The 23,771-nt window shown below is 37.7% G+C and overlaps 1 protein-coding gene across 1 annotated transcript in view; it reads left to right on the top strand.

Annotated features, from left to right (window-relative positions):
- Window positions 1-697: 697 nt before the first annotated feature.
- The window catches only part of egfra (epidermal growth factor receptor a (erythroblastic leukemia viral (v-erb-b) oncogene homolog, avian)), a 30,370-nt gene continuing 7,296 nt past the window's right edge, over window positions 698-23,771 (top strand). The window contains exons 1-18 of the mRNA XM_077724825.1: window positions 698-940; window positions 16,262-16,413; window positions 16,504-16,690; window positions 16,768-16,899; window positions 16,969-17,037; window positions 17,801-17,919; window positions 19,062-19,203; window positions 19,525-19,641; window positions 20,274-20,400; window positions 20,509-20,582; window positions 20,648-20,735; window positions 21,035-21,234; window positions 21,408-21,540; window positions 21,650-21,740; window positions 22,211-22,368; window positions 23,154-23,192; window positions 23,344-23,488; window positions 23,554-23,676. Of these exons, the coding sequence (XP_077580951.1) occupies window positions 868-940; window positions 16,262-16,413; window positions 16,504-16,690; window positions 16,768-16,899; window positions 16,969-17,037; window positions 17,801-17,919; window positions 19,062-19,203; window positions 19,525-19,641; window positions 20,274-20,400; window positions 20,509-20,582; window positions 20,648-20,735; window positions 21,035-21,234; window positions 21,408-21,540; window positions 21,650-21,740; window positions 22,211-22,368; window positions 23,154-23,192; window positions 23,344-23,488; window positions 23,554-23,676 (2,169 nt within the window). The 5' untranslated portion in view covers window positions 698-867. The remainder of the gene's footprint in view (window positions 941-16,261; window positions 16,414-16,503; window positions 16,691-16,767; window positions 16,900-16,968; window positions 17,038-17,800; window positions 17,920-19,061; window positions 19,204-19,524; window positions 19,642-20,273; window positions 20,401-20,508; window positions 20,583-20,647; window positions 20,736-21,034; window positions 21,235-21,407; window positions 21,541-21,649; window positions 21,741-22,210; window positions 22,369-23,153; window positions 23,193-23,343; window positions 23,489-23,553; window positions 23,677-23,771) is intronic.

Raw genomic sequence — 23,771 nt, 5'->3', positions numbered from 1 at the left:
CCGTCATGCAGAACCGAAAGGTTCAAGTCCCCCGGCCCCTAACCCTAGCCTCATACAACACAATGCGCACAATATAACTTTTCGCCTCACTGGACGGCCTAATAAGAACCTCCCAGACATGTCACTTCAAATATGTTTCATTGAGAAAGGTTGTGACTTTTCGGTGTGAAAGCATGTTTTTTCCCCCAACAGTTTGCAGTGTAGGGTAGAGTGGGGTTCATCGTCCCTTGGGTTGGTTGTCAGACTCGCTATACCTCTAAGCGGTAAGTACTTTTTTTAGGGTCAGTTTACAAATGTGAAGGTCCCATTCTTTTAAAATGCGGTATATAGTTTTGACATTCTCATCATTAAACTGAACGAGGACATACTAGCTACACACTAGCTTGCTAGCAGGTAGTTTAGCTTTTAGCCAAAAACAATATGGGTTGTCACATTTGGGATGCGTGTGGATGTCGAGAATTTATTGTCAACATGGAAGGCACGATAAAATTATAATTAATTAGTAATGGTAAAAATATTATTTGAATGGAAAACACAACACGGCCTCTGAAGTAAAAATAAAAATACATAAAATAAAAACGTTTTCAAACCCTTTTTGCATTACACCGGTGTGCGTCGCTAATGCGCATGCGGGCGAGTGTACCTGCTTGTTCGTGACGTCATCCATAGTCGTCGTGGTTCTCCTCCTCCTCCTCGCGCCCAAACTGCTTGGAGAGCGCTTAAGAGGAGGAGCTGTCAAAGTTGCCGGAGAGTCTCTCCCACCGGAGAAAAGAAAAGAAGTCAGTCTTCCCTGGACGTCGGACGCCGCCGAGTGACTTTTACTGCTTGTGTTTGGAGGGGGAAATGGCACTTTCTCATTAAAAGACGATGGCTAGCCGACTTCTGGCGTGGCTCGTCGTCACCTCATTACTCTGCTCTTCGCTAGTGGCCGAAAAAAAAGGTATGTGTGTGTTGGGAGGGGAAGGAGGGTGGGTTCAGGGCTCGGGACCGGCTGGGAAATGTCAGCCTTAGAAAGTTTAATGTCGGTGGCGGTGGGGAAAAGTTTCTTGTGAGTTTCGCTAAAGCTCGGGTCCAGCCGGTAAATCTGGAATTAGCGTCACGACTCTGTCTACAATGTATTTTTTAACTCATTGCTTACTGTTGACAAGGATAGTCGTCAATGGGGATGACTGGCTTTGAATGCGCCCCCCTACCCCCAAAGTCAAATGGTTTGGCCCCTTTGCGCCGTCAATGGCAGCCACCGAGTGTAACATCTGGCCGAAGGAGTACCAAATGCATTTTTTAAAATTGACCACATTAGGCTATTGTTTTCATTTGGGGTTTGTTTTGAATTCACTTACTCTGTTTGGCCTGATTTCGAATACAATGGACAAACTAAACTATAACACACTTGCTATTACGTCCAATTATTCGCTTTTTCCATAACTATGGAGATTTATCACTTGGTTATAGGTACACTTGTAAAGGGTTCAGTTTCAGGAAGTGTTCCAAAAATCAGTTTTAAAAGGTGGCGTTTGCAATTTAAAAACCAAAAACTTTATTGAAACATGCAATCCTTTCTTTTATTTTTTTTAAATAATTGCATACATAGAAATGTAATTAGTGCTTTATCCTTAATCAAATAAAAATAGATTTGGTTGAAATGACATAATATTTTTTTGCTAAACAATATATGTAAATAATTGATGTCTTAAACTCGTTTTTAGATTAATAGGATTTTTTTAATTGGAGAATCAATTACTTCTTGAATTATTGTTACGCCTATTCTGTCTACCTAGTTTGTTCCCCTTCTCCGTAAAACCGGATTAAGTGTAAACCAGAATAATCCATTCCACAGAATCATGACAGTCACTGCTTGTTTTTTATTTATTTTTTCCAGCAGATTTATATTTGCCAAGTGACTCAGTTGCCTCTCTAAAGGCCAGATGTCAGGAGAGAAAGTGACCAGAACTATTACCGTACTTCCTAATGACAAGTTCCTATTAGCGTGAATCATGTGCTGCTTGTACTGTTTTTATGTATACAGTGTACTTTTTCAAGTCCAATGTGCCTGGTAGTCTAGAAGAAGTTGTACTTCAAAATAAATACTCCAAGTCTGAACTCTTTATCTTAACAGCAATGGGAAAACCACCATTACGTAGGACTGTTTAGGTATTGTACTGATATGATATTTGATGGTCAAATATCAACATGCGGTTATTGTTGACTGAAATAGGAATCCAATCTGTTTACATGATTTGGATTTCTACTAGTACTAAACCCATTTTAATTCACTGCCAAATGATGATTAAATTTCACAATTGGACATTTTAGTGCCACTAAAAGTGGTCATTAAACAAATACTTACATTGGAGTTTTTGTTATTTCATATGGTATTGAATAATAAGTATTTTTGATGATTGATATCAAGTTGAATATTTTTTTGTATTGTAACAAAAGTCTAATCTGGCCTAATTTCTATTTTAAAATAGATGCTAGGTGGCCTAGTTTTAGTACCAAGCAGATGGTTTAATGTGCTTTGTTAAGATTTTCCCCAAAAGACATTATTGCAACAAGATGTCAGATGGAATTTTTTTTGGCATCTAAATTGCTCAACTAGAAGGAAGACTCAGTGGAAACTGTTCTACTTCTTTCCAGTATTTGCAGTCCAACTATCACCTCATGGTGTGATTTAGTGAATTCTATAGATTGGACTTTACTGAGCCCAAATTTTTAGTCTTTAGGGTAAAATAACGCAAAAAATTATATACTTGGAATACAATTTCACTGTTTGCGAAACTCAGAATTGTTACTGTAAATGATTTGGCGGAAAGTAGGATTTTTCAGTAAAGTATAAAGCACAAAGTAAAAGAATGTATTAAGAAATATTAAAATGTAATTTAAAAAAAATAGAGGGGCTGTAAAACACGAAAAACAAATAAGAAAGAAAAACATTATTTGGACAACGTCGGCGGGCCGGATTAAAAAGCCTAGCGGGCCATATGTGGCCCGCGGGCCGTAGTTTGCCTACGTCTGGTCTAATGCAACAAAATGCATTTTTCTGACAAGTTCAATTGTCTTTATCTAGAAAATATTTTTTTTTAAACTCTATAATGAGATTCAAGCATTTAATTTGTGTATAAGAAATTGTGATAGTATGACTTAGCTGAGTACTAGTTTGTTGTGTGTATAGAAACTGCAAAACCACCTTCTAGAACTCCATCCGTCTCTCCGCATGAATGAACCGCCATCATTTGCGGCACGCCTGTCAGTAACCCGCCGCGTCACGGCGAGTTTTAACTGCGCCGGTTATTTCCCAGATGACGCGAAGCTAAGCTAGGCAGTCCTGACTATAAAAACCTGTCTTTTACGCTCTTGCAAAAGTAGAAGCGTGAGGTGAACCTGTTGAGAGTCTGTCAAAGATAAAAAACTAATCTGACCATCGTGTTCTGCTAAATCCTTAATCCCTAGAAACCAGGTTTTTCTGGCACAGGATTAAAAAAACCTCATTTTTATCAATATGTTTGTCATTGTTTTTTAGATTTCTTCTATTTTCTGACTGCCTGGGGGTGCTCTAATCTATTAAATTGAGGATAGATAGGAGAAAGTACTTATAAAAGTGAGATTTGACCAGGCAGAGGAATCAGCGTCCAATCATATTCCACATACTACCAATCTTCCCTAGTTTACTACGCTAGTTTTATTTTACCAAACTACTAAATATAGTTTTACCTCTACTTACGAATCCCTCCAGCTACTAAATTTTCAAGTTACAAAATCCCTTTAAATGTAAAAAAACATTGTATCCATTATTTTATTTTGAAATTGACCTGATAACAGCGCCCTGATTTACAAAATATACAAAATTGAGACACTGGTCGTTTTAAAAGTTTTAATTTTGAGGACTGTGGAACCAATTACAGAATTTACATATAAAGTACACTTCTACTTACGAAATATTCCAGTTTGCGAAAAAGTTCTGGAACCAATTAATTTTGTAAGTAGCGGTACTACTGAATAAAATGACCTGGCAAAAGTTCCGTTCAGTGCAGTGATACCATAACCTCCCCCTCCCTCCCAATAACTTTTTATTCATCACTCACAAATCTCTCCAGGATGAAAAAGTCGGCTTATCATTCAAGCACTCTCTCTGGGAAAAAGATGGATTTCCTTCATCAAATAAAGGTCGCGATCTCATGTAATCTGAGAAAGCAGCCGCCGTCCTTGGAGCGCCACCGCCGCTTCTCATGATGAACTTGCCAGACGCCCATATGTTATAGACGTTGAAAATGGGCTTTTTGGCCCTAGCCAATGAAAAATGCTCCATTATTTTACTTTAAAAAACAAGCCAGGTTCAGAAATGTGAAAGAGTCGGTGGCCAGTCAATCACATGAGATGGACAACTAATCACACTCCTAGCCAGGGGCAATTTAGAGTGTCCAATCGGCCTAGTGTGAATGTTTTTGGAATGTGGGAGGAAACCAGAGTACCTGGAGAAAACCCACGCAGGCCCTGGGAGAACATGAACATGCAAACTCCACACAGGTGCACCAACCTGGATTTGAACCCATGACCCCAAAGCTGCGAGGCCTTCATGCTAACATGCTAAGGTGCTAAAAGAGGCAAGCAGGAGAGAAGCGTGGCTGCATCTGACTCGAAATAACTCACTTTTAAATTGATTTCTTCAAATGGCTGTCTAATTACAAAAAAAGATACCAATTTAGTAGGTTAAATTGCCAAATATCGGCACATCTATGCTATTTATTCATTTAAGTATACGTACTTTGTAAATCACCTAAAAGAATGAATCTTCATTCAGATGAATGTATTCTCTTAATTAGCTCATGGCTAATAGCATGCTAAAGTGGCTAGTACAACTATTTGCCTCAATGTAGCCATGCTAATACTAACCAATGTTTAATATAGATAGATTTTAAACTTTACTTCTACGATGTGTTAATGTCCAACAAAAAAATCTGTGAAAATAACTAGTCTTACATACAATCAATATGTGAAGATTTAACACTGTTTTTTTAAAAATCCTGTCTTATTATTTTTATCCCCTCATAGGAAACGCAAGCTTCCTACTTGAGAGAGATCTATTTGTCTTGATTAATTGGGCCACTTGAGGCCATTGGAGGGACAGCTACTATTTACGGAAAGCCAGCAAGGAGATATCAAAGTCCCATTTGCATAGATAAAACACTTCCACTGTTACGCTTGAGCATATCAGCTTGCCTGGCAGTCCAATAAACACACCCCAAAAGAAACCAGGCCTCTTTTTTAGTTTATGTATACATGGAGTAAGACATAGTTACTCATTGAACAGATTTTCACTCTTTTGTTTGTACCTATTAGCAACAAAAGCTAACTGCTCTCCTTTATGGTCTTTTCCACCATTCCCAGCATTGTCCCAGTGGAAAAGACTGGGGTTCAAAATGGAAAAAAACTAAAGTTATCTTCCCAACTCATCAGGTGTTATGTGACGCTGAAAAGAGCAGAAAATGGCCTCTTGTCTTGCTTGGTTCTCACAAGTTGGTTTGAATTAAGTGGGATTTACTGTATTTTCTTGCATATATGACATATTTTTTTCGCAAAAAATCCAGGGTAAGGCTTATATGCGCATAAATTAGACTTGACATGCACAAAACTGCAAGACAAAATGCCAAAATGCGAGATAATGCGCTCAATATGGTCATTTATTTCAAAACCGAGAAAAGATAAACAGATAAAACGTTAAACAAGCTTTATTTTGACGTCTATGAATAGGCAGCTAATGTATTCCTGCTCAAATACATTATAAAACCCAATCTTTTCCCCCACCTGATTCCAATCCTTTGAAAATGACATCATCAGCGCTGATTTCCAATCACCTGATTGGATGTGAGACTATCTTTTATGGCTATATTAAGAATAACCCAGTTTAGTTTATTTTTGGCTCATCTGCTATTTAGCATGGAACAGCTTTAAAACGGCAAATTCTACTTTTAAGTCTCTTATCAAGAACTTAATAATTAATTCTTCTCATAATCCACCAATGGTTAAAGTCTTTAACTGTTTTTAACCTCCATTTTTAAATTGTAGACAAGAATCCACAACTTTTGGTCCACTGTTAGCATGACCATTTCCCTTTTTTAGCGTAAAGAACAATAGGCCAGCAAACATCTCCGAAACAGCACCCCCTCTTCCTGTGTGGCCCACAGTCTCGTAAAAGAAGGGTCCTAATGAGTAGTTGCTATTGTGGTCAATTTAGTCGTCCACCGTCTTCCTGAACGCAAATAAGAATTTATCCATTTTTCTTGAGGTTCTTCAAAATCCTCATCTTTTCAATCACTATAAAAAATGTCCCTAAATTCCTCAAAAGTAGTCCAGACAAAACGTGTCCCTCCAGAGCAGGCAGCCCCGCCCCAAGACGGAGACAAAAGCTTTATTCAGGACTTTGTTGTGTTTTTTTGACACTGACTTATCTGTCTTTTGCGTGACCTTAACTTGCCATGTAGACATGACTTTACAACGCCGTGTGTCAACACTATAGAGAAAGGCATCCCAGTTTCTTCGACAGCCTTAATCACACAAACGGTTGTTGTTTTTTTGGTCCTGCAAGCCCCCCCCCCACGTCCTTAAAAATACAGCGTAAAGTCCAAGCTATTTTCTGGGACTTTAAAATTCAGAATTTGACAATCATTTGAGTAAAAAATCTACTTTACCTCTACTTAAGAATGCCTCTAGGTATGAAAGTTTCAGGTTACAATTTTTTTATGCAAATGTTTGACTCGAGATACAAAAAGATCCAAGTTACGAAATCCCCCAAAATCTGTTTTCTTATCCGTTATTTTATTTTGAATTCCCCTTATTAAGCAATTAAAAACTACAAATTCAACATGGCACATATTTTCACACACACACACACAGTGGACACGCGAAAGTCTAAAATGTACTACAATGTGGACATCTTTCGGGCCTGGTCGAACCAGTTCTAGCCGCCATATGGTGGGCAAACATGAGTATTACACCTATAATGGCCGCAGAGGTAGATATAGATAGACATTTTTATATGCTTTATTTATTTTAAGACATTATTCAATATTTTTCTTATAGTTTTTTCTCATTTTTGTGTGCTTCCTCACATCTTCCATACAAAATTCTTTGACCCATTTTAAAGGGTTTATTTGGTAGTTGTGTGAGAACTGTGGCACGAATGAGAATTTACATATAAAGTACACTTCTGCTTACGATTTTTAATTTTTTTTAGCTCATATCTCAAAGTATTACTGTACAATTTCTTTATCCATATTTCAAAATGGTGTAGCTTTGGTCCTCCACTGAAATATAACACAAAAATGACACAGTAATTAATAAGTGTTTTAACTGAGAGCAAATATGTCCAAACTATTGCACAGTGAATGCAGGTTTTGTCTTCCAATTGAAGATGGACAGTTTAATGGAGGACGGCTTGTGTAACAAACAGCACTTTTCATTCAGCCTAACGCTTTGTCGCTGACGTGAGGGAAAAAAAACAACATACACCAACAAATTATCTTGTCATGTTCTTGCAAAAGTATCATTTCTTCAGTTTTGAATTACAATGATAGGGGGCTGACGGCGGTATAATTTGACTGGCTGTTGCGGGGGTAGAGAACAAGATGTCATCGCGTCTGCTAGGTTATAAAATCAACATTGTTTCATCAGCATTTGAAAAGGGCTATTTTCAGACCCTTCTATTCTTAAATATTGCCTTTTAAAATGTACTGCATCCGAAAGACGTAGCTTTTCTAATTGTCTTTTAGGTCAAAAACCTCAATGGTTCATTGCACTCTAAATTAATTTTCTGGTAGTTCAACATCTCCATGACCACATGCTTTTCTGATTAAACCCAAAAACCGGTAAGGGGGGAACGGGGTTTCGCATCATAAATAATTGAGCTAACCCTCTTACGACATATTACTACGCACATGGCTCCCATTTACTTCCAGCTGCTGAACTCCTAAAGCAAACTCTTCCGAACCAACGATGTCACGACTCTGCGTCCTTTAATGACCGCAACAAACTGCTTCGGGCTAAATCGTTATGTGGGTTAAAAACGTGGGTTGAAAACGTGCCCCCGCAGTGCAAGTCCTGACATCACATTTTTAAGGGTGTTTTTTTTAATGCTGACGTCTAATTTGTTGGTATACATGAGTAATATGGTTGCTAATGCTAAAGAAAACGTCTGTTGTCTGCTAGCCACGATGACTGATATGAAGCACTACAGCAAAAGACCCCCCTCCCCAGCGTGAGGGGGAGGCCTTGGAACAACTGGCCCCCTCAGTTATCTTAAACTATCTCTTGTGTTGTTTTGTTGGGCTTTGACAACGGTGATGTGCTTTTGTTTTGGCGCGTCAGGGGGTGAATGAAGACCCCCACCCCTCCAAACTAAATGTGGTTAGCATTGTCTGGAGATTTGAAATGAGGAAAAGTGCTTGAATGCACCAATAGTAGCTATATGTATATTTTTAAGTTAGTATCTTCTGCATGAATACTCTCATTGATAGTCATTGATATTTGTTGATGGTCATTGATATTTATTGATATTTATTGATATTTATTGATATTTATTGATATTTATTGATATTTATTGATATTTATTGATATTTATTGATATTTATTGATATTTATTGATATTTATTGATATTTATTGATATTTATTGATATTTATTGATATTTATTGATATTTATTGATGGTCATTGATGGTCATTGATGGTCTTTGATGGTCTTTGATGGTCATTGATATTTGTTGATGGTCATTGATTCTCATTGATTCTCATTGATTCTCATTGATTCTCATTGATTCTCATTGATGGTCATTGATGGACATTGAGGGTCATGTAGTTTCTGAGAAAAATATTGTATATAATCTTGTATATACTTAGATTTTTTTTCTTTCATTGGGATTTTTGTATTTTTTATAATCAAAGTCCAAAAATACGGTCATTGCTTTGCTTTTTTTTAAAGTTTCGACCTCGATGGTCAATCCTCCGTTGCTCTTCTTCACACGGCCGTGACGGAAAAAAAAACTTTGTCCGTTTTCACAGAGAGGGGGGCGCCGACGGGCCCCTTGGTCTTGGCAGTGGCAGTGGCATGCTGTTGCATTTCAAACATGTCAGTTTGATGTGTCACCAGGAAAGCATTTTCTATAAAAAAACGCTCTCCTTTAGCTTGCTCATGCAAATGAAAGCACTCACACTTTTGGCCAGAACAAAAACCTAATCAGTGGTTGCGATTGGTGAGTAAAAGCTCGTCTGTCCAACCTTGCCACGGGGTGTTTTTTCTCTGGAATTTTCCTTTTATGGAATCCGGAGACGGTCCTGGCTAATTATGCAGTCTGGTTGGCAAACCTCTAGAACAGGGGTCAGGAACCTTTTTGACAGAGAGAACCATAAACAATTCATATTTTCAAATGTTCTTTCTTGAGAGCAAGTCAGAATTTTAATGTAAAAATTTAGGAAAAATTGTACTTTTTTTGTCATTTCACCCCCTTTTAAAGTCCAAATATATTTTGACAACATAGTTATACTGTTGCTAATCAATGAGAGTGAGCATACTGAAGAGAATAATAAAAAAAGTCATTCTTCTACTTACAAAATTTACATATAAAGTGCACCTCTACTTACGAAATGTTCCATTTTCTCGATTTAAACCTTAAACTTTCTTTTTCAGCCTCCTGTAATGCAAATCATCAACTACGACATCACAAAAAAATTATTACAGCAAGAAAAAATGTAAAATTTTAGACTGGATGCAGTACCACTTAACTAACACTAGGGGCGAGCCAATACTCCGTCCCAGAGCAGTGATTTTTCGGCACTAACTCGACCTAGAAATTTGAGATAAAATTCTGAACAAAGATTGGTAAAAAGATGGTAATGGTGCGCCCCCTTCAATAGTTGCGCCCTGGGCGCTCACCCGCTTTGCGCATAGCGAAAACCGGCCCTGATATGATGAAGTTAGAACTGCTAGCAGATAAAAAAAAGTATTTGCGCTAAAAATAAGCAACCTCTTCAGTCCAATAGGCTGATTATCTTATTTTTGTTCTTCCTTGCAGTGGAGCAAAGAGTTATCTGTTCCTCTTTTGCGTCCATGTCCTCCTCCAACCTGGGCCCCCGACCAGGAATGCTTAAAACAAACCATCAGGGGATTCCCAAATCACAGCTGCTGGAATCCCTTGTGCGAAAAGTACCATTCCCGTTTTGCCTGGCGGTTGTTGTTTTTCCCTCCCTCGCTCATGCCTCGGCGACAGTTTGAGGGAGTTTGTTTCTCTTATTTTTTGGGGGTGTCGAGGACTGAGTTCGCAGGAGCGTGCTGGCCGCCCACTCCCTTTCTTGGCCTTCCTCTGCTGCTTCCTGTGGGAATGAAGAGGAGGATGGTTTTAACAGAGAAAGGTGGATGGGCTGGATGGGGTGGGGAGGGGGCTTTTGAATGGAGAATGTGTGGATGTTGGGGAGGAAGCTGCGTCTTTTCAGGAGGCCGGTCCGTGCGTTATTGGAATTTGAAAATGGGGGGATGTGGGACTTTTGAATAACACACGAGTGGGATTGTTTGGGGTGTCGCCATATCGGACTATGGTAATCCCTCGATTATCGCAAATTTACCATTTAGCGTTTTTTTTTCCTGATATTAATTTTTTATTTAAAAAAAGTACCGTATTTTCCCGACTATAAGGCGCACTTAAAAGTCTTACATTTCCTCCAAAATAGACAGTGCGCCTTATAATCCAGTGCGTCTTATATATGGAAAAAACTGAAAACCAAAAACGAAAAACCACCACTGTCGGATATTAAAAAAACACAAACGCCTGAACTGAATACTCAATACTGTTAAATATGCAGATGCCATCTTAGTTTACAAAATCTTCCATCATATAGCTCCTCCCCCACTGCAAGATTTTATACCAAAAAAATCCAAAACATCAACAATGGCTGGCTCTAGAGGTGACTGTAAAGTAGTGAGTGCTTCATACCTGGAAGTCAATAGCAATTACCGTATTTTCACCACTATAAGGCGCACTTAAAAAAAGTCTTACATTTTCTCCAAAATAGACAGTGCGCCTTATAATACAGTGCGCCTTATATATGGAAAAAAAATTTCATTCACTGAGGGTGCGCCTTATAATGCGGTGCGCCTTATAGTCGTGAAAATACAGTACTTCAGTGCTGAGTTGTAGTAGCAAGAGTGGATTCTGTTTCAGGGTGGAATTTCACATTTTTATTAACTTGAAAAAAATATATATATACATTTTTAGGAACTTAACACATCTATATATACATTTATTGGAACTTAACAAATATATATACATTTATAGGAACTTCAAAAAAAATATATACATTTATAGGAACTTCAAAAAAAAAATATACATTTATAGAAACTTCAAAAAATATATATACATTTATAGGAACTTCAAAAAATATATATACATTTTTATGAACTTAAAATATATATATTGGACTCAAACCCAGGACCCCGGCACTACGAGGCCGACGTACTCATCACTTAACTTGTAGATATAAAAAATATGGATAAATAATGACGGACTGGAGGATTTCCCGATTCTCTTTTGCCGTCCTTGATGAGCGTGCTACTTCAATAATACACAATAGTCATAAACAATCAGAGGATGCCTGATAGTTTTTCCGAGTTTTTCGAAGCCCACCACCCCGCCCCTCCACCCTCCATCACTTCCTGTCCTCAGTAGGACATAATATTGGATTCTGTCCGTCCTCTTCTTCCCCCGGAGACGAGAATGGGCTACCATCTGGTCCAGCATCACAGGGTAGCCGCCTGGAGCGGATCCAGCGCAAAGAGCAACTTCCTGACATGTCAAAGGAGGCTCGTGTATCTTTTTATGTCTTTTTTTTTTCCGACTTCTTTTGAATCCTCCGCTCTTTTTTTTTTGCAGCCCTCCCTCAGATGAAGAATGTATTTTCTCTTCTAAAAGGAGTGGGATATTGATAGCCTTCACCCTAAAAAATAAATGCTCACGCCATGTTTCCTCGAGGCCGTGGGTGGGAGTTTTATTCCACTTAAACAAAATACCGGCTGTTGGTTCTTAGAAGGCTTTCGTTGAGTGGCAATTATTACTTTTTTTGTAAGACATGCGACGATGGTAGTCTATTATTTGATGATGTTACTTTTCAGAAGATCAGAATCGGGTAAAAAAAAATGGTGGTATTTAAATGGATTTCATTATTATTAAATTTTTATGAACTTTAAATAGAAAAAAAATACATATGTATTTTTCTTTTTAAAGTTCATAAAAATGTAATAATAATGAAATCTGTTTATATAAGTCTATGAATGTAAATGTGTATATATATATATGTATATTTGTATATATGTGTATATTATACATATGTTTATGTGTATATTATACATATGTATGTGTATATTATATACATGTATAAAAATATATATTTTTTCTTTTTAAAATTCCTAAAAATGTAAAAACAAAGAAATCCTTTTAAACAACCGGATTTTTTTATATATAATTTACAAAGAAGCCACGATATTTAAGGGATTACCATATATTCATATTCATGTTAATCAACATCAACTGTAATTTCTCGCAAATAAGCCATATTTGTAACAAAAAAATGTAATTAACAAAAAAAACTTCCCCCAGAAAAGAAATTTAGAGGTAGTAAAGCCGTGATATTCGAGGGATTACTGTATTTCCACTCAAATTGGATCTATCCATGTCAATGACAGCCAATGACTTCATACTTAACACTTTTTGCAGCATGACTATTCATCCTGTACATCTAATTTGTTTACATACTCTCCGAAGCAACGTGTACTTTGTGTTCTAAGATTGAAGACTTACGTAAAGCGCTTTGCCTAATTTCCTTTTTTTTGACCGGGAAATCAACAAGAGTGACAGTTAGCATCCTCCTATGATTATGTATATGTTTACCGACAATCCAATCAGCGCCCCCTAGATGCGCTGTAATTCAATCGGAGCCAGCAAATAAGAGGAAGCGGCTCGCTCGTAAAACCCGCCGTGATTTAAGCGCGTATCGGATGTCTAAAACTAACCGTCGGAGCGCTTTTTGATGGATTATCTCAGAAAAGTCAGCGTTTGTTAAAATTTGTGGGACTTTTATTGTTTTCTTACAAAAGCACATCATTTCATCTAGGCTATAATTTAAAAAAAACATGTACCGTATTTATGTCCCACCTGGGCTTTTTTAGCATTTCACGTTTTGAAGGATTTGCGGTAAATCTTTCACTTATCACAATTCACTTTTTTTTATGTTTTTTGATTTAAGATCAAGATGTCTTTTAGTATAACTTTTTTTTTTACTTGCAAAGCCAGTTTTTTTCTTTTAGAAAAAAATTGGGAACTCCAATTGACGGTTACTTAATATTTATCATACAAAAAAATGAGATCCCTCAACTTCAAAATAAAATATGATGGCACAAATCCAACATATTTTGCATTCAGAAAATAACATTTAATGTCATTTACCCACCATTTTTTTGCCCTGACATCATTCTACTTCATAAAACTCCCCCCAAAATTAAATAAAAATAAAAATAAATAATCTTACAACTTTATTTTGGCAACAAAACATGGATTTAAAAAAATCTACTTTCCCTCCATGCAATCCAGTGCAATTTAATCAATCACTAAAAAAAACCTTTCTATACAAAATCCACAACCACCCTCCCCATTTCTATTATTTACATTTTATTCCTATTAAATAATATTCTTATGGTGATCTATATTTAATTTTCCTGTGCCTGTGGCATCAGAATTATGAGCTCCTGGCTGTAATGATTAGTATCTTTACAAGGGCCATGTTTACAGCAACTCTTGTACTGGACTGAGTGTATTTACCTCCTCTATTTACTTGGCAGTACAAAAAAAATGAAAAGACCTTATACAATTTCTTTTGTGTATACAAGTACACACACACATGCACACAGATCCTGCAGCCTGGAGAAATAATAATCTGAACAAACACTCTTGACTGCCATGTTAGTTCCCATGTAAACACGAGCAAACCTGTAACCAGAGCAGGTGTGTCCAAACTACGGCACGTGGCCTGAGCCTGGCCCGCTGCGGAATTTTTATCGGTCTGAGAAAGTTAATCACCGAGTGCCGAATTTCTGTTTAAGGATCAAATTGAAATTGATTGTTATATTTCCTGATTTTTTTTTTTGCATTTTAGATCTAAATTGCCAATTTTTTAATGCAATTTTTCTCCCTTTCATGTTTTTAGTTCAAAAAGCATTTTGTAAAATCTAAAATTAAATATATAAAAGTATTTTCTGTTTTCCACTTTAAAATTGCATATCATTACATTTTGAAATGAAAAATAAATAATTAAAAGCTCAAATAAACATTGTTTTAAATCTGAAAAAACAGAATATTTAGAGCTTTTGACCCAGTTCTTTTAATCCAATAAAAAATCTAAATAAAAAAAATCTAAATACCATATCTACATAAAATCCAATTGACATTAAACCCAAGTTGGTAAGGTTTGACTCTTTTAAATATAACTTTCATATTTTGGCTCCTTTGTGTCTAACTTAAATTTTAGTTAAAAGCTAACATGTTCCTAGCAACAGTTTTCACTAGCACCTCATTGGCTACCATTGACGGCACTAACCGCACAACCCACTTTGACCAGATTGTACATTCAAATAATTTACAACTCAACAAATTGATTAATACGCAATCTTCCATGAGACTGTGCAGCTGTTAGCGAGCCTGCGGTAGCTTGTGTGTTGATTTAACCTGACCTTGTTTTTGTGCGTCGCGGCCTAATAAGGAAGTAACTTTATGGTCTGGGCTATCAGGCCATTTACCACCTGCAGGGCCCGTTATGAAATCATGTCCTCTAGACTAGAGCTTTGCTTGTTGTTACTTGTCGTCTTCCCTCATCGCATAACTCACCTGGTTGACGTCAGTCGACCGGCCTCGCCTCGCTTTATGTCGTAATTTGAGGAAACATCGTGACGGGAGACGGCAGCTGCGCAACGTCATTTTCAGGTGACGCCTCGACTAGAGGAACGATTACGGCGCTAATTGTATCTCGCGTGGCTGTTTTAATTCATTTAAAGCTTGCTAGTGCGCCTTGGTTTGTCGTGGATGGTCGACCCGGGTTATGTCAGCAAGGAACCCGTAGGGAGCAACTAATGAGGAAGGGGATGGAAGACGACGGCTGGCAGATGGTGGCGCCCTAATTTTGCTCATTAAGTGCAGTGCGGTGATTTTGATAAACAAAATGCATGACAACAAAGGGGTAGATTTTTGAAAGTGGGTTGGAAATTGAGAGTAGTGTTGGATAAACTGTTAGGAATTTATTGTTTGTTCAGTAATGTGTAATGGCGGCCATTTTTATCCTGATATAGCATTGGCTAGTTGTTAGTAAGCTAACCTATTATGAAGTTTTTTATGATAACTTGACTGTTTGTTCACTAATGTGTAACGGTGGCCATTTTTATCCTGACTTAGCATTGGCTAGCCGTTAGTTAGCTAACCCGTTATGAAGATTCTTGACTGTTTGTTCACTAACGTGCAACGGTGGCCATTTTAATCTTGACATCGCATTGGTTAGCCATAAGTTAGCTAACCTTTTATGAAGTTTCTCATTCTAACTTGACTGTTTGTTCTCTAATGTGCAAAGGCGGCCATTTCTATACTTTTATTGCCCTGTCAAAGTAGCTATGTTAGCATTTGCTGATTAGCTGTTGTTGTTCTGATTGCTATTAGCTTTCTTCAAGTCTGAAATTTTCCCAAATGTTTGCCATTGTTGTTTTTTCTCCACAAATTGTTTATTATTTTATTTTGTTAATCACTTTTCTAGTATGACACAATTTTAAACTGCAGTGTACTTTGTTACAGTGACAAATTGCTGACCCAATGTTTTTTTCTCTTCGGCATGCAAGTGCTAACTTGTTAAGGAATGCGGTCTAGTAAATTTACAGTAAAAACATGCGTCAATTTCCATGACACACCTGGAATCCTCTTACTCGCCACTTATTATCACCCAGCCATAACTGTCACCTTTTTAGAAAAAAAATCCATCCTACAGTTAATAAAACATGACATTTTTATTCACTTAATAAGGGGAATTCCAAATAAAATAACGGGTCACGAAATGCATGTACTTTTTGGCGGATTTCGTAACTTGGATCTTTTTCTTAGCACTCATTTGCATATAAAAACATTGTAACTTGAAACTTGGGCATTCATAAGTAGAGGCATGACTGTATCTTGTTTTGTGTTTTTATTGTTAGTATGCCAAGGTATCACCAACCGTTTAAACTTGTTGGGCTCCAAAGAGGACCACTACTTGAACATGGTCAAGACCTACACCAACTGCACCGTGGTCCTGGAAAACCTGGAAGTCACCTACATGGAGGAACACTGCGACCTGTCCTTTCTCAAGGTAACATTCCCAAAATATTCCTATCATTCATTTCTGAAAAAGACAAGAAATTCTCCTCAGAATATTCTAACCGCAATATATATCCTTCAGACCATAGAAGAAGTGGGCGGCTACGTACTGATCGCCCTTAACTCCGCCTCCAGCATCCCATTGGACAATTTACGCATCATTCGCGGTCATACACTCTACGAAGGAGAATTTGCACTGACCGTGTTGGCGAATTACGACAAGACCACGGGTCGACGCACCAATCAGATCCTCTTGAACGGTTTGACAGGTCTGTAATTGATACTTGGTCGCTCGTCACAATCTATGTTATGATGGCGACATCACGGCGGAATTTGTGCTTTTTAGAAATCCTCAAAGGAGGAGTGAAATTTGGCAACAACCAACTGTGCAACGTGGAGACCGTCCACTGGTACGACATCGTTAATGAGGATGCTAAACCCAAAATGAAACTGCCCATGGCTAGCAACAACCCGCTTTGTAAGTGATGCGCTGAAGTATTTCGGTTGATATTGATGACGATGTATAACCTTGAAGTTTTTTATGAAGGTCAAAAGTGCGACAAAAGCTGCCTCAACGGTTCCTGCTGGGCGCCCGGACCACAAAATTGTCAGACTTGTAAGTTTGTTTCTATCATTGCTTGATTATTTTCAATTAGACCTAATACAGTAATCCCTCGAATATCACGGTTAATGTAGACCAGACATTGCCGGGATAAACGAAAAACCGCAAAGTAGGATCACCCTCATGTTTTCGCGCCTATACAGCAATACAAGTACATGAGTACAATGATCAAAAAGTACATTTTTTAAATATTACAGCAATATGCATGTCAAAAGATGAATGTATTAATAACTAACTATAAGGTACATATTTAAAAATGTAAATACTTTAAATAGCAATATTTACTTAGTCATTTATTAATTAATTTAATTAATTTTTTTCATTGTTTTATTTATTTATGTATTTTTTATTAACTTATTTATTTATTTATTTTTTATTAACTTATTTATTTATGTATTTTTATTGACTTATTTGTTTATGTATTTTTTATTAACTCATTTATGTATTTTATTTTTTCACTTGTTTTATTTGTATTTATGTACTTTTTATTAACTATTTATCTATTAACTTATTCATGACCTATTTATTTATGTCTAAAATGTATTTTACTGCTGTGTCTGTATTCTCACACTTTGCTACTGTGACAATGAAATTTGCCGAATACAGGATGAATAAAGTAATCTAATCTAATCTATATACTGTACTCTCAGTGAAAATACTTCCTCACCGTTTGATATAAATCCCATAAAACTGTTACATGGTTAGTTTTAGTTCCTCAAGGTCTACAACTTATCACAATATTTTCTTCTTTCTGCAGTAACCAAACTGAACTGCGCCCAACAATGTTCCAAGAGGTGTAAAGGACCCTCCCCCAGCGATTGTTGCAACGAGCACTGCGCCGCGGGATGCACGGGACCCCGCCCCACTGACTGCTTGGTGAGGACACCACACCGCTAGTCTAGTAATTAGCATTAGCATTTTACCTTGAATCAAATACGTCACAGAAGACGTAACGTGAAGTACAAATGTGGCTCAAAATGGCTTTTTAAAAATATAGACTGGATTGTCTTCTGGGTTCAATTCTAGATTGAGCAACTAAAATGTGCTCTAGAGGGTTTAAGTCTGGGGATAGACTTTGGCTCCTCCCTCTCGACAGTTCTCGTGTTAACTTCCTTCAAATGCTTTGTGTTTTTTTGTTCGATGTCGGTTACAAAGTACACCGCCGGTTTCTCTCTTTCTTATGAAATGTTCTTAGTTGAGGACGGTGTTTGCGAAATGACTGGTTGAACATTTGTCTTTTGTGAGCTTTGTAATTTACTACTTATTTACTCAGACAAAACCCCTTGGTTTTTTAAGGGGGGGTGCTGCTACAAGATATTAACAACATCTAAACCGTGTAAACATTCCCCAATCGTTTATTATTTAACTAAGATTTCATAGGGCACACATAAAAGTCTAAAATGTACTACAAAGTGTACGTCTTTCAGCCATGGTAGAACCGGCTCTTGCCACCGTCTGGAGGCCAAACACTGGTATTACATCAATAAACCGCGAAGGGCGCATTTTCATGTTTAATTTATTTTAAGACATTAATATTTAATTTTCTTATCATTTTCTATACTACAACATGGATGGCTTTTGGCCCAGCCCTCTGGCGGACAAACATGGGTATTACAACTATATATGGCCATGGAGGGAGATATTTCAGTGGTGTGGTACACATTTTCACAGGCTTTATTTATTTTTAAACATTAATTACTAATTCCCTTATAATTTTCTCATTTTTTGTGTTTTTGCTCACATCTTTCATGCAAAATTGGGACATTTTGACCAATTTTAAAGGGTTTAGTTGATAGTTTTGTCAGGAATGAGATAATTTACATATAAAGTACACCTCTACTTACAATTGTTCAAGTTATAAAGGAAACAATTCATTTCGTAAGTAGAGATACGACAGTATATCTTTTGAAAAGTCTCATATTGAGGAAGTACTCGCTTGAGATTGTGGAGTCCACTAAACACTCCACCACGGAGGAATGTCGTGTTTTCATGAAGTCTCTGCTATGTTTGTGCTGTAGGCCTGTCGGGACTTCCAGGACGACGGGGTGTGCAAAGATTCCTGCCCGGGCCTCATGCGCTACGATCCCAACCAGCACCAACTGGTTCCTAACCCACATGGGAAATACAATTTTGGAGCCACCTGTGTGAAGAGTTGCCCACGTAAGTCTTCTTCCCTTTGAATTCTTTTAGACTTTATCATTTTCACCTTTCCCAAAACACCCGTCAGACATTTGCCAAAAGTTTAATGATAAACCTTTTAAAGACAAAGAAAGAAAATGATTGCGAACCCCTACGTGTTAATGTCCCATCTGTTCTATCTGGCTTTAACTTCCAAGTTGGAGTCACATGAATTGGTAAATGCTCAACATTGTGCTGAGAAACTGACAAAGAAATTAAGATATTGTGATTCAATTAAAAGTCATGTTTATGGAATGTGAATAAGTTTAAAATAAACGGGTGTGTTTGTTTTAATGCTTTTAGATAACTACGTGGTGACGGACCACGGCGCTTGTGTTCGGACGTGCAGCGACAACACTTACGAGGTGGAGGAGGGTGGCGTTAGGAAGTGTGCCAAATGCGACGGACTGTGCCCCAAAGGTAAGGTTTTTATTCTGCCAGATAGGGGGCGACATTCTCTGAACTCATCCACATAGCATGTCCAAGTCTTGTGAGCTCTTAATTACAAATATAACCTTTTAACCTTTTAAACACTTTTTAAATGCACCGTTTCCACTAATAATCACTGACAATATGCAAAATGTGTATTATCAATATATGTGCCTCAAATGGAGGCCATTTAATAAGTAATGTAGTGGCCATGTATAATAAATCACCCATTCAAATGTAGTTTTTATTCTTAAATAAATAACACAACCAGAGTTGTTTTTTACTTTCAATGCATAACATATTATTTTTTTGAGATAGCTGAGTGTAGAATATGAAAACGCCATTTTGTTTTGTGTTCTCAAAATCCCGAATTTGACTCGATTTAATGCATCTTTTCCAAATTTAAGTTGTATAATTTCATTTTTTATCATCCAAAGTTGTCATAATAGAAAACTAACATAGCCCCGTTTACATGTTGAATGTGACATGCTTTTATTTTGAAATTTAGTCCAGAAGAGTGCTCTAATTGTAAGCTATACACTCTGTATTTTGTATTTTCTTCTTAGCTTAAGTTATTAGCCTCAATGTAGCCATGCTAAATCTGTACAATATTTAATCAACAGTTTGTAACGGACTGGGCACGGGCAACCTGACCCGCACGCTTTCCATCAACGCCACCAACATTGACTCGTTTAAAAACTGCACCAAAATCAACGGCAACATCGCTATCATCAGCACATCCATTCACGGGTAAGACGTTGCACCCCCCAAACTCACTCTGGGGACCATATTAATGCCAGATAGATCTACAGTAATCCCTCGAGTATCCCGTTCTCACTACATTGCGATGTTCATTAGGGACGCGTACACCAAAACGCCAAAGATGGACCCTTCGCAACTGGATGTGTTCAAGACTGTTAAAGAAATAACCGGTATGTTATTTTTACGTAAGGACCGCTCGCAGTGTCATTGCTTGACAAGACTGATTTTATTGCAGGATACTTGTGGATTCAAACCTGGCCTAAGAGTCTGAATGCTCTCAGTCCCTTTGAAAACTTGGAAATCATTCGAGGACGAACCAAGAGGTACAAGTACTACCGATTTCCCCGATCTGATCACGTAAAAATACCACTTGTGATCATTTTTCTTAAGATTGTGCGGCTTATACGCGAGAAATTGTAAAATGAAAACATTTTAAAGCAATGTTAAGGGTGAGGCTTATATGCGAGTAAATGTGGTAACTTTCTGGATGTTAAATATACATTTAGCAAAAAGATATGAAAATTTGATTAAGGAATAGATCTGTAGTTGTAAATGGAATGGTGATAAGTTGGGGACAATTGGTGCTCCATGTGTCTTAAAAGTTACTGTTTGAATCCATCAGGGGGAGCCGTAGCTTGGTCGTGACCCAACTGGACATTAGCTACTTGGGTCTGCGCTCACTCCGAGAAATCAGTGACGGAGACGTGGTCATTATCAAGAACCAGAACCTCTGCTATACCAACAACAGCCACTGGAAGGCCATCTTCAAGTCGTCAAGCCAGACTACAACCATCAACGAGAACACGGACCTGGCCAAATGCGGTAAAAAAACGAACAGATATGGACGGGTCATTCGCTAAAGTGCTAATGCTAGTGTTAATTTTTATGCTTTTTCTGTTTTTTTGAAATCCAAAAGATTTACTTTTGTATTTCATATCTGACAAAGTTTGGGGAAAACAATGAGATAGCATCGACTCCTTGTTTTTTATTTCCAGCTGAGAGAAACGAAACCTGTGACCGCAAGTGCACAGCGGACGGATGCTGGGGACCCGGACCCGACATGTGTTTCGCCTGCCGGGACTACGCTCGAGACGGCAGTTGTGTGGACTCCTGCAACATCTTTGAGGGGTGTGTTCGGGTTTCTCCCTCAGTCAGGCAATCTTTAACCAGTTGCCGGGCAGAAAACAGTGATCTAGCATCCATCGTTGCTAATACCCAACCTTCTTTTGCCATGCAGGAGTCCACGGGAGGCTGTCGTGATGAAGAACTGCGTCGCTTGCCACCCGGAGTGTCATCCGATGAACGGGACGACCACTTGTAGCGCACCGGTATGTGATCAAGTTTGACAACGAGCATCCAAATGACGTCCCGCCATCCTGTTAGCTAATGAGCTAATCTGTAATCCTTATAAAGCATGATTTATAGTTGTGTGTGTGTATGTTAATATTCTCTCACTATGTTTGTCCAAACCGTGCAATGTAGAGAGTTGATTTTTTTTATGGTGGCCAGAAACAGCTGTCAGATCTTAATAGACGAGTAAATTTCTTCATCTTGTGTAAACTCAATCTTTTATTTGTCAAAAACCCAGATTTTTTTTTAAAATATCGCAACAATTGTCTTTTGTTTCTCTGGCAGTCCCCCCTGCTTGTATCTAGATATTTTTAATTAGATTAAAAGAACTGGATCAAAAAATATATATGTATATTTTACATAAATACATCCTTGGTTGCTGGAATTTTTTTAATTATCATTTTTTTTTGCATGTGTTTAACATTACATGACTTGGTCATGCGTGTAGGGTTCCGCCAACTGCACTAAGTGCGCCAACTTCAAGGACGGACTCTTCTGCGTGGCTCGCTGTCCTCAAGGCGTCCCCGGCGAGGACGATACGCTCGTGTGGAAATACGCCGACCATGCCAACGTATGCCAGCTGTGTCACCTCAACTGCACTCAAGGGTAACAACATAAACTTTTTTACATTTTTTTAATCATGATCATTACCTCAAATAATAACATCCTTTACTTTCCACATATTTAAGTATAAGGATATATTCACTTTAATTACCACCTTACTTTGTTGATTGCCCCCTATGTAAATTTGACATTTGTCGGCCTTTCAAAAGGCGAGAGAGGCTTAATTTTAAGTTACCAAATATGGTTCCAAGTAATCAAATTTAAATTTAGAATTTTATGAAGGAACTTATGACTTTTTTCCCCCTATCATCATTTGATTCTGACAAAAAAATACGTTTCTAGTGTTTACTGTACTTAAAATGCATCATAACAGGAATAGTAATGCCATTTTTAAGGGTATTTTTTCACTACATAGTGCATAAATAACAACAACAAACAGATTAATAAATAACCAATTAATAATAAATAGTTAACTTGCCCAAATTAGGTCAGCAGCATTTGGAGACGCCATATTTTTGGACTCAATAACAAACAAACAAACCCACAGATAACAAATATATAGTCATAATAAAGGAATAATCAATAAATAGGTAGTCAACATAATTAATAAGTAGTAGTAAATCTTGATTAGGTCCTAAATGCAGAACTCCAGTTGAGTATAGTGACAGCTTTTTGGAAAAAACTGTCCTTGAGTCTGTTTATCTTGGCTGTTATGGCTCTGTAGCGCCTTCTAGAAGGCAGCAGGTTGAAATGGTGGAAGCTGGGATGCGTATTGTCTGATATGATGCTCTCTGCCCAACTAAGGCACATTTGATTTTTGCTTCCAGGTGCATGGGGCCAGGTCGTCAAGGCTGCCAGGGAAAAACGTAAGTCGATATATATAGTTTAAATTAAATCAATATTGATAAATAGAACACATCTGTGTCTATCATGAGGTGGACAGATGGAGATTTAAAATGTCTTGAGCCACTTTTAAAACCATCAGTTTTTTTTGTTCAATTTCTTGGTCCACTTTAGGTCTTCGGGTCTGTCCATGATCGCGGCGGGTGTGGTGGGGGGCCTCCTGGTGGTCCTTTTGGCCGGCCTCTCTGTCGTTGTTTTGTTTCGCCGACGCCACATCAAGAGGAAGAGGACAATGCGGCGACTCCTTCAGGAGAAAGAGGTAAAAATAAAATGGCGTAGCTATTTGTGCAGTACAATCTGGAAAGAGATGTTGTGTGATTTCAGTTGGTGGAACCGCTCACTCCAAGCGGCGAAGCGCCCAATCAAGCTTTACTGCGTATCCTCAAGGAACCCGAATTCAGGAAAATTAAAGTTCTCGGATCAGGAGCTTTTGGTACAGTCTATAAGGTAATAACAGACTTATTTTAAATGGTAGGCTTGGCTATAAATCCTGCTTTGACTGTATGTCACATCTGTTGTCGATTATTCAATTAAATGACACA

Source organism: Stigmatopora nigra, chromosome 9, assembly GCF_051989575.1.
Source record: "Stigmatopora nigra isolate UIUO_SnigA chromosome 9, RoL_Snig_1.1, whole genome shotgun sequence".
Lineage (NCBI taxonomy): Eukaryota > Metazoa > Chordata > Actinopteri > Syngnathiformes > Syngnathidae > Stigmatopora > Stigmatopora nigra.
The sequence above is the reverse complement of the archived record's forward strand: the minus strand, read 5'-3'. Positions and strand labels throughout refer to the sequence as shown.